Source organism: Enhydra lutris, unplaced genomic scaffold, assembly GCF_002288905.1.
Source record: "Enhydra lutris kenyoni isolate GAN:26980312 unplaced genomic scaffold, ASM228890v2 scaffoldscaffold15, whole genome shotgun sequence".
Classification (NCBI taxonomy): Eukaryota; Metazoa; Chordata; class Mammalia; order Carnivora; family Mustelidae; genus Enhydra; species Enhydra lutris.
In genome coordinates this window covers 51260346-51276451 of record NW_019154099.1, presented here as the reverse complement: position 1 = coordinate 51276451, position 16106 = coordinate 51260346, and the positions used below count along the sequence as shown (strand labels likewise).

The 16106-nt window shown below is 43.6% G+C and overlaps 1 protein-coding gene across 8 annotated transcripts in view; it reads left to right on the top strand.

Moving 5' to 3' along the window:
- LOC111147102 (dedicator of cytokinesis 9) overlaps nucleotides 1-16106 on the top strand; it is a 277848-nt gene that overhangs the window by 239414 nt on the left and 22328 nt on the right. For 5 of the 8 annotated variants that reach the window (XM_022502993.1, XM_022502988.1, XM_022502992.1 and 2 more), the window contains exons 40-46: nucleotides 1671-1808; nucleotides 1922-2104; nucleotides 3868-3981; nucleotides 4079-4294; nucleotides 5797-5854; nucleotides 6772-6849; nucleotides 8436-8542. In XM_022502993.1, the coding sequence (XP_022358701.1) occupies nucleotides 1671-1808; nucleotides 1922-2104; nucleotides 3868-3981; nucleotides 4079-4294; nucleotides 5797-5854; nucleotides 6772-6849; nucleotides 8436-8542 (894 nt within the window). The remainder of the gene's footprint in view (nucleotides 1-1670; nucleotides 1809-1921; nucleotides 2105-3867; nucleotides 3982-4078; nucleotides 4295-5796; nucleotides 5855-6771; nucleotides 6850-8435; nucleotides 8543-16106) is intronic. The other 3 variants (XM_022502995.1, XM_022502989.1, XM_022502991.1) reach the window with 1 other exon arrangement.

The following is a 16106-nucleotide window of genomic DNA, read 5'->3' as shown; positions in this document are numbered from 1 at the left end:
TGTGAATTCCAGGTGTCCTACCAGCTGTGAGTCACTGGACCTAAGAAAATAAAACTTACTCCTTGAGTAAAATTTTTCTCCAAAAGTAAGATGAGGTAGATCTTAAAGCTAATACTCTAGCTGTACTTTGCTGTTTAACAGAATTACTTGGCCATAAGCTATCTCCGGTCATTTGGCACAATGATAAGATTGGTTTGGGATACTGGCCTCCTGATGTTTTTTTTATTATAATTGTTTTTGCTTCATGCAGAACGCAGACGTGCGCCCTCGCTCTCGCACACACACCTCTGTGTGTCCTTGATGATGTAGCCCTTTAGTGTCAATGCGTGTTTAAACACGATGGCTACATGCTGGCTTCTGACTCAGCAACACATCTGTCTACTTGTGTGTTAGGCAGTCCGTGAGAGTTTTAGCCATTCAGGTTCACAGGCACTCAGTTAGTATGAATTTACTGCATTTGCGAGAAAGTCTTGCAGAATGGTGAGAAGTAGTCTTGTTTGCTTTGTTGAGTAAAACCCGTGACGTGAAAGTCCTGCTAGCCACCACTTACTGAGCCAGACCCACGAATGCATCAGATGCTTTTTGTACTTGACTCACGTGTTCACAGTAGCTGTGCAAGGTCAGGTCCAAGGTCGCCATTTTACAGACGAGAAAATAAGACTCAGTTTACCTGTGCAGATCTGTGCACGTGATAAATGGGGCCTGATCAAAGCCTCTGGGTTTCCCATCTTACCAAGCTTGTCTGGTTACTCATGGCTTAACAGAGTGCCTGAGAAGCCTGAAAAAAAATTTAATTTTTTTTTTTTATTTTTTTAAACATTTCATTTATTTGAGAGAGAGCGTGAGCAGGAGCAGGGGGAGGAGCAGAGGGAGAAGCAGACTTCCTGCTGAGCCGGGAGCCTGACGCGCAGCTCAATCCCAGGACCCTGGGACCATGACCTGAACTGAAGGCAGACATTTAACCGACCGACTGAGCCACCCAGGCGCCCCACAAACTTACTTTTGGAGGATCTCACTTCCTATACCTCACTTCAGTATTTTTTCCAGCTTGTTAATCAGCTGACGCCTGTAAGGGCGCTTCTTTGTTGGAATTAAGCTATCACAAAGACTGCCTCTGTACTGGTTGCTGGTATACAGTAAAAATAAGTAAATACACAGAAGCCAAATCAGTACTGAGGACCACTAGCCCTTCAAGCCGTGCTACAGTTTGCTAGGCCGTTTTATGATTAGTCCGTCCCCTGATAGGAAGAAGCAAGCGGTCCCTGGGTGGCTCAGTCAGGTAAGCATCCAACTCTAGATTTCGGCTCAGGTCATGATCTCTGGGTCGTGGGATCGAGCGTCGAGTTGGGCTACATGCTCAGCTTGTCTCTCCCTCCCCCTCTGCCCCTCCCCTCCCTCATGCTTGCTTTCGTCTCTCTCTTAAATAAATAAAATAAATAAACTCTTTAGAAAAGAAAAAGAAAAAGCAAAGTCTCCACAGAATTTAGTTATAGGCTTATTTGTACTCCCTGAGGGTTCTCTGCCTTCCTGGAGATTCATGGTAGAGTTTGTTTAAATTACAAGTTGTCTTAGTACCTGGGACATTGAACCTTTGAGTCTGAAAACTGGATGCAGCCTCGTAGGGGTGTCTGGCATGTCTCACTAACCAAGCTGTCCTTGTGTGTTTTCAGAACCAGCTCCTGGCTGATCACGGCCATAATCCTCTCATGAAAAAGGTTTTCGATGTCTACCTGTGCTTTCTTCAAAAACATCAGTCTGAAACAGCTTTAAAAAATGTCTTCACTGCCTTAAGGTCATTCATCTATAAGGTAAGAGGCTTCCTCGGGGGAAGCCCTCGCTGATGACCATCCTTGTGTGCTTTGCCCCTGGAGTTGGGGGAGCACTGATGTCCACCTGCCCGTGCTCTTTGGTGTTCGCCTAGTTCCCCTCAACGTTCTACGAAGGGAGGGCCGACATGTGTGCCGCTCTGTGCTACGAGGTCCTCAAGTGCTGCAACTCGAAGCTGAGCTCCATCAGAACGGAGGCCTCCCAGCTGCTGTACTTCCTCATGAGGAACAACTTCGACTACACTGGAAAGAAGTCCTTCGTCCGCACACATTTGCAGGTGCGCGCGGGTTCACTTGCCGGCGCTGATGGTGTGTTCTGTGGGATTCTGTGTTAGCAGCAAGGCTTCGCCACATTTACCGGTTTACCTCAGCGTAAGTCGGGCAAGGTCTGGCCTTGAGATGGAGGACTGGAAAGTCACATTTACTGGTCTGGTTTATTTCATTCTCCACATGCTAAGATTTGGGCCCAAAGTGCATTTCTGTTTGACTCAATATTGGACTGACTGAAATTCCGTTGAGTCATCATCTGCTAGAGTCTGTGTGAGTGAGCGTGACTCACAGCAAATATCTTAGGTAAAACACAGAAAGTCCAAAGTAATTCTTATTTAAATTTTTTTAAAGATTCTCTATTTGAGAGAGAGTGTGTGTGAGAGAGAGAGCACAGAGGTAGAGGGAGAAGCAGACTCCCCACTGAGCAGAGAGCCCAAAGTGGGGCCCAATCCCAGGACTTAGAGATCACGACCTGAGCAGAAAGCAGACGTTTAACTAACTGAGCCACCCAGAGGCCCCTAAAGTGGTTCTTTTCTGTCTTCCATCTACTGACACACCTGCCATCTCTCCAGAGTTAAAATGTCCCAGATCCTCTATGCTGGGAGCCATGCAAGATATGGAACAATCTTATGTATTTTTGTAGGCTCTCTTCTTCCTTGAACTCATGTAGGAGTGTCCTCTCCATCTCTGTATTTATTCCTCTTTTAAACAAATAGTTGCTGTTTGCAAACTATGTGCTAGGATTCACGGGTACAACCATGAACAAAGCACAACCCTCTCCTGGCCCTCATGGAGCGTGTAGTCTGCTGGAAGACAGACAGAGCCCGAAGCTCGTCTCCATACACTGTCCCCAGTGCTGTAATAGAGGAACTCGAGTGCCCCGAGGAGGAGAGGGCAGACTGGCTGGGGCAGGGAGGCTTCTAGAAGCTGTGAAAGATGAATAGGAGATAGCAGGTCTAGAGGCTGAGCATGTTCCAGGCGATGGATGCACAAGGGGAAGGGCCTGTCGGGGAACTGGAGAAGGTCCTTACAGTGAAGTAAAAGAATGTGGGACAACTGAGAAGATGTCATGCATATCTGGAGGGATCACCTGGACTAGTGATGAGAATGGATCAAGGGAATCAAGGCCTTAGCTGGAGAGACTTTGGGGAAACCATGGTCAAATCCAGGCCCGAGAGGATGGTGTCTTGGACCAGGTATGGTGAGGTTAGAAGAAGGAGAGAATGAGTTGACAGTGCTTAGTGATGGATGGCTCCTGGGGTTGGTGAAGGAAAAGGAAGGAAGAAAGATGGAAGCCATGTGTTAGCTTGAGTGACTGGGTAAACGCAGAGCATGACCCAAACCCCAGTAAAGACAGATTCCCCCCACTGCCATTGCATAGTTAACGTGTATATGTTTTAATAAAAAATGCAAAGGACCATCCACTTATTGAAGATTTAGTGCATACACATTCAGACCAGTAACCAAGGAGGTTAAGTGATAAGGTCTCCCTGTTTATTAGAGAAAGTAAGTGACTATCCAAGGGATAGAGGCTTTATCTGATTCTCATGCCTCTACACTCTCTCAGTGAGCATTTTGCTATGCAGACAAAATACTCAACGATAGCAAAATCACCTGAAATGATTCTTGGAAGGGGAAAAGATGACTCAGACAATGTTTCCCACACTGGAATGATCTGTGCTCAAAACTTTGCCCTGTCCTGAAGACAGGAGCCAAGTCTGGGGAGTCATTTGAAGGTGAAATGATTTTCTCGTATTTGTGTGTCCCTAAGGTCATTATTTCCGTCAGTCAGCTGATAGCAGATGTTGTTGGGATCGGGGGAACCAGATTCCAGCAGTCCCTGTCCATCATCAACAACTGTGCCAACAGTGACAGGCTCATCAAGGTGGGTGGCCCCCAAGCCTGCCTCATCATCTAGGACACATGCAGACAAGGCAGAGCACAGCTGAAAGCCGTGTGTCCTTCTCCCACCCTTGTTTTAGCACACTACCTTCTCCTCGGATGTGAAGGACTTGACCAAAAGGATACGCACGGTTCTGATGGCCACCGCCCAGATGAAGGAGCACGAGAATGACCCTGAGATGCTGGTGGACCTTCAGTACAGTCTGGCCAAGTCCTACGCCAGCACTCCCGAGCTCAGGAAGACATGGCTGGACAGCATGGCCAGGATCCATGTCAAGAATGGGGATCTGTCTGAGGTAGCCCAGCAAGCCTCTCCAGCTGGGTTTTGGGGAAAACTATGTTTCATTTAGTAAAAGAAGCCAATTTTAAGAAAAATTTCCCACTAATCAAAAGAAGGGATACTTCATCAGCGTTAGGCTTGGGGTTACTTCACGTCTCTAAGCATCTCAACCGTTTACAACCTGTAAGGGAATGTTTCTGTCACAGGAGAGGATTGTCTGAAAGCCCTTAGAAACCGTCCACAGTCACATAAATGTGCGCTGATTCAAGCACGCTTAGTTTCTGCATCAAAACTCCTCTCTAGTTCTAAAATTCAGCTCTTTGATGATGGAATTTAATGTTCCTGTTATCACAGTAATGATAGGACATCGCTTTTTCCTTTTGGAGGTAGTCCGTTGTCATCTGCGAATGTGGTAAGCCTCAGAGCGCTGCCCGTGTACAGAGCGTGTTTCCATAAGGAGGCAGGGTGTGGGCAGGGGGTCGGGGATGTGGGCCCCAGACACAGACCAAATCCAACACTTAATCAGTGTGTGACATTGAGCCCGTTTTTCACCTCTCTGTGCTTTGTGACATCACCTGTGAAAGGGGAAGATATTAAGGAAAGCAGTAGGCAATGTGGAAGGCTCTGTGTTCCTCTGAAAATTGTGTTTACAGTTTGGGCCTAAAGCATTTAGGTATGGTCAACAGTATTACCAAAGAAGCGTAATTTTTTACTTTTAAGCTACTGTAATTGCCTAAATTAGTACAGTTATATTCTACATCTGAAAATTTTAGGTAACAATTTTTACGTATTGATTATTTAAGAAGTCCATTCTATTTGACCATAAATTTAATCTGAACTACATATTAGCATAATAAAAGTGAATTCCATTTTACTACTAGTAGTAATTTTTCTATCAATCTGACAAAGAATCAGGGGCTCAGGCATCAGAATCAGGTTCATTTCCAACAACTATTTTTTACACAAAACTGTGGCAACTTCATAGAAAGAAAAAAAGAACTTATTTTGTCTTTCATTTTAAGGCGTTTAGAATATTATCTAATTGACATTAAGTCATAATTTTGGTTTAGAGTTCTGTGTTGGGAAGCAGTTGCTACATCTTTTTTTAAGTTGAGAGAAAACTTTTAGCTACTGACATTTGAACAAATCTCTCAGATCTAGAAAGATACATGCCTTTTCTTCAAATGGTCCTCTTTGTACCTTAAGAGAAGTGATACGGAAATCTTCACTAGAGTAAGAAAAAAAATGCTTTTTTTATCTCTTACATTAAAATTTTGTAATTCTAAACAGAAATGAGACTTACCAAACTTATTACCATTTGTCTCCATTTACAATTTACTTCAAAATTTCAGTTTATATGAATTGTTCCAGTTTTTCTGAAAGGTAAGACGGCAGCTATCAGGAACGCTGGTTTCCTTGAGATCTAATACAAGTCCACACACTCACTGGAGCTCTGTCCGGAAGCACACCAACGCGCTCTGTACGTGGTCATTCTGAAGTGTGTGTCTTTTATTTTAGGCGGCCATGTGTTATGTCCACGTCACAGCGCTGGTGGCAGAGTATCTCACACGGAAAGGTGAGGAAGGAGTCCTGTGTTTTGTGAAATGAATATAAAACTATACAGAGCAGCAAAGACGAGTGAGAGCCATTCAGAAAGATCTGGAAGTGGGGAAGGGGGATGGATTTGTGTGTGTGTGTATGTGCACTGTGTTCATTGTTTTATTCACTGGTAAGACATTGGCTTAGCTTGGTGGGCATAGCAGAGGCACCAATATAAAAAATAAAACTAGGTGGCATATTATTGTATAACCTTTAACTAATGGATCTATCTTGCAAAGACTAGTTAATGAGCTTTGCATCTGGGTGTCCTTGAATGGCCTGTGTTGAGCCGACAGAAGATTTATCTTCCCTTAGTTCCCCCGTAACAGTTTTATCAGTCAAATGACAGTTTTAACAGGAGATTATCGGACAACTTTTTTTTTATTTTAGAACCACAGCCCACTTGGCTTTATTATTTGGGTAGGCGGCCTCATTGGCCAGAAACCTTGCCTCCCCAGGGAAGGAGAGGGCAGGGGCGTGTGAGTGCTGTTCTTTTATATGTTTGTTCCCGGTTAAGCAGACCACGAATCCTTTCATGGGTTCTTTTGGTTAAATACCACTTGCTCGTTTCCATTTCAAAATCAAGAACACCGAGGTTTTTAGAAAAGCTGCTCATGATGTGTGCTCTTGTCCCGGAGCACGGCAGTACCAGATCTGGCTTCCATGAAGTACATTTACAGAGTGAGAAATGGTATAAAGTCAGATGCCACAGCCGGGGAATTTCTGTATTTCTGGTACAGCTGACTATTTGGGATGAAATTGAAGGGAACCGAGGCTTGTCCTACATCAGAGCCCCAGAGAAAAAGAAATTAAAGAGGGTTTCCATATTCTCTTGCTACTAGCATGATTTCCTGTTGAGACCTTTTGTCAGGTAATACATTTCCTCGTGTTTAGAAGCAGACATAGCCCTCCGTCCGGAGCTGCCCCTCTTCCCCTCCAGCCACAGCACCAGTCAGAGGAGGCGCCGGGGAGGTGAGCCTGAGGGTGGGCCCAGCCCCCAGAGCCCCAGCTGCCCCATGACCTGACACTTAGCGGTGTGGGGATTTTCCCTTGCAACTCTGCATGGATAGTCTTGGCTCTCCTTCCCTTCCTTCTTTTCCTCTCCAATTCCATGGCGGTCTGTCCCTGTGCACGGAGGGGAAGCACTTGGGCTGCCCTTGTAGTTACCCTGCTGGAGCTGAGGTGTATATTTTAAATGTGCTCTCTAGCCAGAAGCCTGGGTGGTTGGCTTCCGTAATTTTGCTTTTTTGTATGTTAACGTATCCTCAAGCTCCTAGATTAATACTTACCATGGGGGAGTCTTTTGTCTCAAGGCTTGGAAACGTTAACCATCGGGGAGCTAGAAAAATCTGTGCCTTCACAAATCTACTCTTTCAAGACATGCTTTCAAAATACTCTGTGTTCTTCTTTTTCCCAAAATATGGGAGGTCTCAATTCAAGTTTTGAGTTTCGTTTTGCTTTATTGTAAACAGTGGTCTCAGAATAGAGTAGCAAGATGTTTCAAGGCCTTCTGTACTTGACCATTTTTGCCCAACTGACAGTGTCCGACTGACATAGGACTTTTCCCCCAGTGACTGCAAGATGAGTGAAGGCCTCAAATGGGCCATTATTGCTTTAAAGGGGGGGGGTATCCTTTTTTTTTTTTTTTTAAGATTTTTATTTATTTATTTGACAGAGAGAGGGAGCACAAGCAGGGGGAATCCAGGTAGAGGGAGAAGCAGACTCCCCATGGAGCAGGGAGTCTGGTGTGGGACTCGATCCCAGGACCCCAGGATCACGACCTGAGCCAGAGGCAGACACTTAACTGACTGAGCCACTCAGGAGCCCCAGGGGTTTATCTTTATCCAGATTATTTATCCCAGCATGAACCTCACAGCATTTCCCCTAGAGAATCAGAGTGCTTGGACGTCTGCAGTGTTCATACTGCCCGTGCTTCTGGTCTCTGGTGGTGAGGAGGACAGGAGACCCATCCTCACCCCTCAGGCAGCAGATAGGGAACCAGCTAAAACAGCCTCTCAGCTCATGGCTGCGGCTGTTGAGTGACCTCCTGGCAGATTGCTTCGTGAAGGAGAAGAGCGAGTTCTCATCTGAGCTCCGGGTTACCCTCAGCCACAGTGGGGGACGTGACGCCTTGAAGGAAACAGTTCTGTTGGAGGCATGTGTTTCTCTTTGATTGGCTTTGGCTTTATTTTTCTTGGTATCTGAGCACGGGTCACCGTACCCACTCAAATTATTGCTATTTTTTAAACTACTGATTTGGACCCAGTCCCTGTTACAGTTTATTTACAGGTTATTTAAAGGTTGCATACATTTTAATAAAGGCGGGTAACAAATTAAAAGGATGAGGAAAGAACTGAGGGAGGAGAAGGCTAGGTACGAGGAGGCAAATGAAGAAAAGCACACAGTGGGTCCCTGTGAGAACGGTGGCCTGAGACATGAGAGACTTCAGAGTCCCTTGTCTCCTTCAAACACAGAAGCATGGCGGGCTGGAAGAACCCTCAAGGTCATCCCACTTACGGGTTACTGACTGGCTCTCTCCCCTGCTGTGTCCGTTCTAGGCATGTTTAGACAAGGATGCACAGCGTTCAGGGTGATCACCCCAAACATAGATGAGGAGGCCTCCATGATGGAAGACGTCGGGATGCAGGATGTCCATTTCAACGAGGTGAGCGCCTTGCTTGTGGGGGTCTTCAGTCCGCCAGTGTCTCGGGGGCGGCTGTGTTCTGCCTGCCCCTCACACGATGGTTTTCTATCAGCAGCAGCTGCTGCCCACTTCGCTCTGACTAAGCTCATGCTCCAGGCGGCCGAAACAGCCTCGAAAGCTCCGCCAGCCCCCTTTCTAGGAATTCCTCCTTTGCTCTGGAAAGAGAGTTTGAGGAGCTCGTTAGGAGGGAAGTGAGGCCAAGAGCTCAAACACATGTGGGAAAAGGTCCAGCATTTTGACCATAAGGTTTCTCATTCTTCCAGCCATTAATTTCTCCAGCTCATGGGTTTTATTACTATTTTAATCTTTTAGCATCACACTCTAACCAGCTGAACTGACCGACCCCTCAGACTTTTAAATCGGTGTCCCCCACGCTGACTTCTCTCCTGTGTCGGCAGACATGCAAAGCCCCGAGCAGCCAGACCGGGCCCAGGGGCTCCACTGGCGGGCCTTAGTCCAGATTTTTCTCACCGGCGGTGAAGGAGAACTCCCCGTCCCGCCCCTAGCAGAGATCAGAAGGTTCCACGTTAGATTACGGTGACAGTTCCTGCTACTTTCTTGTGGAAACAGGATCACCTTGCAGCCACTTATCTGGAACGAGGAAGTTTTAAAATAAAGCTAGGAGTTGGAACAAATGCCAACTTTCTGGCTCTGTTCCCTGAATTTCCTCTTTGGTCACTGTCTTTCAGAGGGGCTTTCCATGTGTGCCTGCGTCTCCTCAGCTCAGAGCAGAATGGAACAGTCAAGGGGCAGCTTGTCGATCCTGCCCGTCTTTTAAATAAAAATAATATTGTCTGTTTCTTCGTGTGGAGAGAAAGAACAGAGAAAGAAGTAAATACTTCTGCCTCTGTTGTACTTGTTTTTATGATGTGGAGGTCCTACAATTAATATTGTGACTTTTAATCACGTTCTTGCCAATAAGTAGGGCCACGAGCACACACCCTCCATGACATTAACCAGTCCCTGAATCAGTTCAAAGTGTGGTCCAGGAAGCCTGGGGATCCCCGAGACCCTTTCAGGAAGTCTTTGAGGTCCCTCCTTTTCCAACCGGATGTCTGTGGAGGGCTGGACTTCCTTTGTTTATATCATCCAAAACAGCATGTCGAACAGATTGAGTGCAGCAGCAGATATGAGAATGTCATTTTCTCCTATGATGTCAGACATTAAAGAAAGCTGCAAAAATTTAAAACAATGCTACTCTTTTCCCTAATTTTTTTTGAAAATGTTTTTTCATTAAAAAATGTTATTTTTTCATTAACATGTAATAGGTTCATTATTATCTTAATTAAATTAGTAAACCTGTAGCATTTTCCAGTTGCCATTCCTAATATTATAAATATTGAGATATAACACCCATATACACGAAAGTTCTCAGTAGTTTTTAGGGAATATTCAATCATTTAAAAAAAAAATATATATATATATGTGCATATATATATTCTCAAGCCGCCCTAGTTTAAAAACCACTGTCATAAATTGTCTAGTCTCAAATGCCCTCCTAAATTAAAAAGTGAACATGAGAAAGAAGGATAATGTATTGAGTGCACTTCACATTTAAATATTAAAGTAATTTTAACCATGATAGATGAAGATTTCTGAAGTCCCAAAGATGGGGGGACGACCAGTTAATTATGAAGTGGCATTAACAGTTCAGCTCTCTCTCTACCTTGAAACGCCTGGGCAGATAGTAATTTTTAATTTTTGCTCTGAAGTTTAAAACCCGTCACTGAGACCATAAGGCTTGCATACTCTTGACCTTGAAGTTTTCCTTCAAGGCAAGTGTAACTGGGTTTTTCTCTGAGAAGAGGCTCGAATGTATTGTCTCCTTGCAGAAACCACTCATGTCCAACCCAGCACCTAGACGGACCTCTGGAGTACAGGATTTTATTTAGAATTTGATAAGGAAAGTCGTGGTGCCAAGAACAACTAAAGATTTGAAAGTAAACAGTTCTCAGTATCCTGTCCTTCCTCAGAAGATGCAGTTCAGGTTTGCTCATCTGATTAAGTAATAGGCTGGAGTGATCACGGCAGCCTGGGCATCAGCCTAGGAATAATCAAGTCAGGCTTTATTGAGGAAATTTGTGAATGGCACCCAGCCTGAGGGATAACTAAACATGTGAGAGGGCAACTTTATCAGCGATTTCCAGAATATGGATTTTCCACCCTGTCCTTGAAGCATAAAGTTGGTAAATGTTTAACAAGGTCCGTAGTATGCAATGACCTGTAACCATTAGGCTGTGACATGGTGGGGTTATCAAGTCCTAAGCAACCCCTGCCTGGCAAGATTGAAACTAGCGGGGAGTTGAAAGAGGAGCGTATTCCAGAAGCCAGGCACCAGAAATTGCCACCTACATTTTTGCTTTGGCTGTCAGGATGTTTCAAGAGAAAGGGGAGTTGAACATCTCTCTCCCAGAAGGAGTTCTGGAGGAAGCTGATGGGACTAGGTGTATAACACATAGCCTGATAAAAATCATTGCCCTTTTAATCTGCATTATTAGATGTACTTAAATGCCTTGTGCTCTCCTAACATGATTTTCGTGGAGCTGCATAAGAACACACACTTCTCCTAGCAGCAGACCTCAGATGGGTTTTCATTGATCGCGGTTCGTCTTCCCTGACTCTGATCTAAAGAGCAGACTCCCTCCCGGCTGCTTTTGATTAGATAAAAAGAAACAGCCCATCCCTGTTTACAGTTCTGTTACGCAAGTTGGAGCCTGTGCAGACTGAAGAATTCTGAGTCCCTTGTGTGTCAAAACTCAACATAGAATGGAAGTTTTGAGATCCCTCCTTTAGAATCCTGTGTAGAAATGGGCAGCACACTAGGGACATTGAAGAAAGGCTAATAAAGGGACTATTTTGAAAGCTTGGACAAGGTGTAGGGAAACTGACAAGTAATATTACAGTACCCTTGAGGTTAGCAAGAGCTGGGGTACTACCTCTCACCCTGGGCTAGGAGAGGGGAGAGAGAGCAGCTCCACAGGGGGGCCACCTGAAGATGTAGGGGAGAGCTCAGTCCCGTACCCTGGCAGGAAGGGGCATGTGCATAGCCACCCCATCTTCACTCTCCGCCTGCCCTCCAGGCTCCTGCTGGGCCTTTCACTGGCTGAACTCAGCCAGGAGTCAGAGGACAGGGAGCCCACCCTGCAGGCCAGCAGCCCTGATGCATCAACCTCCCAGCACATAGAGCTAGGAAGGGTGGGCCAAGAGGGACCCTGGAAGGAGAAATAGAAAATACAGTTCATCCTCACTACTTGCCCACTTGCTTAAATTTCTTTGTAACCCCAAAATCGACATCCATGTAGACATTTTTGCAGTCATGCAGGTCATTGCAATAGTGACTAGTGAACTTCACCCATGGAGCTACTCTAAATGGTCTCCCCTTGGCTCATACCAGGACATACTGGCCCTCTTCATGTTGCAAATATTTACTGAGCTTCCTTGGCACTGAACTAGGTGCTGGAGATAGAAATGCGAGTGTGATATGGTCTCTGCCCTGGCACACCGTACTGCGTCCAATGCTTTCTTTGCATTGAGGAGAAGCACCAAAACCATGGTCCCTTATAGTCTGAATTGGAAGTTGTCTGACTTTGTGACCTGGAAATTTCTATATTTACGTACATTGATTCATCCCCTAAGCTAGCTGTGTGCCATGTGCTGGCTTGGGGATATATAAGTGATGTGTCTGCCTCAGAAGGTGACACCTGGTTCAGTAATCCTCAAATTTTCATATGCTTAGTTAGAAATTACTTAGATTCCTGTTACAGATAGATATTTCCAGTCTTCCTGCTCTGCCAGTCCCCCAGGTTGGTTGAGTGTGGTGCCTGGGAATCTGTATTTTAACAAGCATCTCAAATGATCATTTTGCTGCAAAAAGGTTCTCTACTCACTCTTGAAAAACAATAATGTGGTGGATATGTGAATTAAGCCGTAAAGTATACCGTTCCCCAAGCGTTTACGTTTACATTATTATTTTTTTAAAGATCTTATTTATTTATTTAAAGTGAGCACAAGCAGGGGGAATGGCAGGCAGAAGCAGAATCAGGCTCCCTGCTGAGCAAGGAGCCAGATGTGGGACTCGATCCTAGGACCCTGGGATTATGACCTGAGCCAAAGGCAGACATTTAACCAACTAAGCCACCCAGGCATCTGTGTTTCTGTTATTTCTAAATGGTAGATAATAGGGACAACATCTAGCTTCATAAGTAAGGTTAGATTAAATTAATCAATGCTAGATGGAAAAATTGGCATATAAATAAAAATGTTTAAATCTCCTGCACATACATAGGCATTTTTGTGAGCACACACCCCCACATACAACATTAGTGTGCTATTTCCACAGACGGGTGCTTAGTGACCTCAGTCGCATGGCTGGGGCACACTTAAAAATTAAACTGGCTGCTGACATTTTAAACAGTGGTCTCAGTGGCTCATGAGCTTGGTACACCTGAGATCTTTTTAGGATCAATCTAGTAACATAAAATGTGAGCTTTGTGGATTAGTTCATTGAGGGTTTTTTTTTTTTTCTTCCCCAGCCAGTAATTACTTACAGTTCTTGGCATGTATTGGCAATTTAGAAAATATATCTTGGCATTTAAATTTTAAGCAAGGTGATAAAACCATCAAGCTTTCTATATAACAACCGTTCAAGGTCATCAACTCTCTGACCATTGTCTGGATTAGCTCTGGTTTTCAGGTGTGGTGATTGCTGGAAATTCTAAGTAAATTAATACATGGGATTTCTGCCAAGAGTATCATTCATATATGCCCCAGAGTTTAGTTACTATGATATCATAGTTCCTATGACTCTATAATTTTGTGTTCACACATGATCCCTCAAGCTGAACTCTTTTTGATTATTGGTTTTTCTTTTTCTTTCTTTCTTTCTTTCTTTCTTTCTTTCTTTCTTTCTTTCTTTCTTTCTTCCTTCCTTCCTTCCTTCCTTCCTTCCTTCCTTCCTTCCTTTCTTTCTGGTTATTTCTGTTCAAAGAATTATTACTTGATGCACCAGCTCCAAATGTCTAGGTGTATATAGAGTTGACATTAACCTGAATAATTTACCCTACTAAGTTAAACTTTGGTGTTCAGGAATCCATACTCTACTTTTATGAAAGGCCTTATGTTTTCTTATAGAAGCTATTTTTAGTTTGGGTATTTTTTTTTCCCCCAGAGATTTGTATGTTTGAGAGGTGGTGGGGAGGGGCAGAGGGAAAGGATCTTCAAGCAGACTCCCTGCTGAGCTCAGAGCCCAGTGTAGGGCTCCATCCCACCATCGATAAGATCATGACTTGAGCGAAAACCAAGAGTCTGACACTTAACTGACTAAGCCACCCAGGCGCCCCTTAGTATGTTTTTTAGTAAATCTACATAGACATTGCTTTTTGTAGTATATATTATCATTTCTTTATATTAATAACTGATGATCAGACTGATAAGCTATAGGTCTGCCTCCTGAATCAGAGAAAAAGGTAAAAATAATGTCAAGTAGCATAAAAAAGTTGATGATGTGTTATTTCCTAATTCCTGATTGCCATCAAATTGCAATACTTATTTCAATTATTTACTAAGCTCTATTGGCTTTATCAAATGTTCTCATTTTCCAGCCATTCTGGAGGAGTTTCCCTGGTCAGAGTCCATCTTTCTGAACCAAATATGACCGATTTTTCCATAATTAACTCAGTTGCCTATGGTATTAATATGTTACTTGAATTCATGTTTCATTGTTATTAAACTTTCCACACGTTTCAGGTTTGACTGAACAAGAGTAAGAATAGTATTCAAATCCTAGACTCCCGGTTTGGGGCATTTGGCCTATAAAGTCTATTTAATATATATTTATTAAGTCCCAAAATCTAGGGCCACTTAAAATATACCTGAAAGGCTGCTGTAAAGATACCTTACATAAATAGACAGAAGATCATTTCAAAATCAAGTAACATCTTCCTTATAGAATACTTCATCGTTGTGGTAGTTGACATATGCCTATATGTATTTTCATATCTCAAAATTATCTACATTTAATTAATTTCTTTTTGACATAAAACACTTGAGTATAGCTGGTTAGTCTGTTTAAATCCTTTCCACACCACCACCCTGCAGCCTCATCCCTTGCCACTCCCTAATTCAGATTTTATACTCTGAATAACCCCTCAGTCTACTTGTAAATTTCTCACCCACCATGCTGCCCTCCCCTCCCGTATCTTTTGCCCATGTCGGTCCCTCTCCCTGGAATGTCTCCCTTCTCTTTCTTCCTACGGCCACCTTTTACCTTCACCTTACTAACTCCTGATTATTTGTAAGACTCAGTCACCACTGTCTAGAACACTCTGCGTCTCTCCTTTCCCACAGCACTAGATGGATACCATTCCTGTCTGTATCCCTGATTGCCTGCATGTTTCTTTATCAGCACTTACCACATTTTTTGTAATCTTTTTATGGATCAGTCTTCATACTGGACTCTTTGAGAGCAGGAAGTGCTTTATTCGCTGATCATTGGCCTCCCCGGATTCACCCAGAGACAAACTGACTACTGTTAAATAAATAAACCCCTACTGCTCTCAGTTCAGAGCATCTACCCTTGTGACTTGCAGTTTGGGCATGTATTTGAAATCACTGTTTTCCTCGACCTTGGTATCTTGACATGTACCTTACATCTTCCAGTTGGTGGTCATAAATCTCTAGGACATCAGTTCTAGCTGCTCTGAAGGATAACCTGTGTGTCTTTGAAGGCTGCCTCCTCAAAACAAATGTCCTTTATGTGACATAGCCTAATAAACCATCTAAAATCTGCCTTCCACGTTTATAGAAAAATCTATAGAACCATTTTTATAAAATACAGAAACTTTATTTTATTTATATAAATTTGCTTTATAACCCCAGTGTCAAGCACAGTGCCTTGCACATAGTAGATGCTTGGTAAAATGTGTGAGTGAATGAAGGAAAGAATCAGGTTAACAATGCGGTAGTGACTACTCCTAGTTTCATAAGTCTTTGAGAGGAATTTTCTGTTTTCTGTGAGATTACGTTAAAACGACTCCAGATGCTTATTGTGCTATAAGCACTAGAACATGGAATTAAGAATCTGTAGGTCTCTGTGGTCCCATCCACAAACAGGGCATCATCATCGTGTATTCACACCTGTAATGTGGATTATCCTATACTAGTGGAACCAGTTATAAGTTTTTACAGAAAGTTTACATTTCTCTTTGAACAAAGCCCAGTATCAAGAAAAGGGGTCAAATGGATAGTCTGTAAATTAAACCTAAGGATAGTTTTAAAATGGGTAAAGTTCCATTTGACCTCCATTATCAGAAGAATGTCTTGGGTGTATAATATTCTCATCCCTGATGGGGAATTGACCCTTCCAGAAGTCTTCCACCTCTACTCATAATCCCTCAGCAACACTGAGAGAGAAGACGCTCAGAAAATACCCAGTAAGAATGTCTTTGACCTAAGGTGTGCAAGCAGTGCAAGGCTGTTAGCTCACTTCCTAACAGCAAAGGGCATCTATGAATAATACTGTTATATT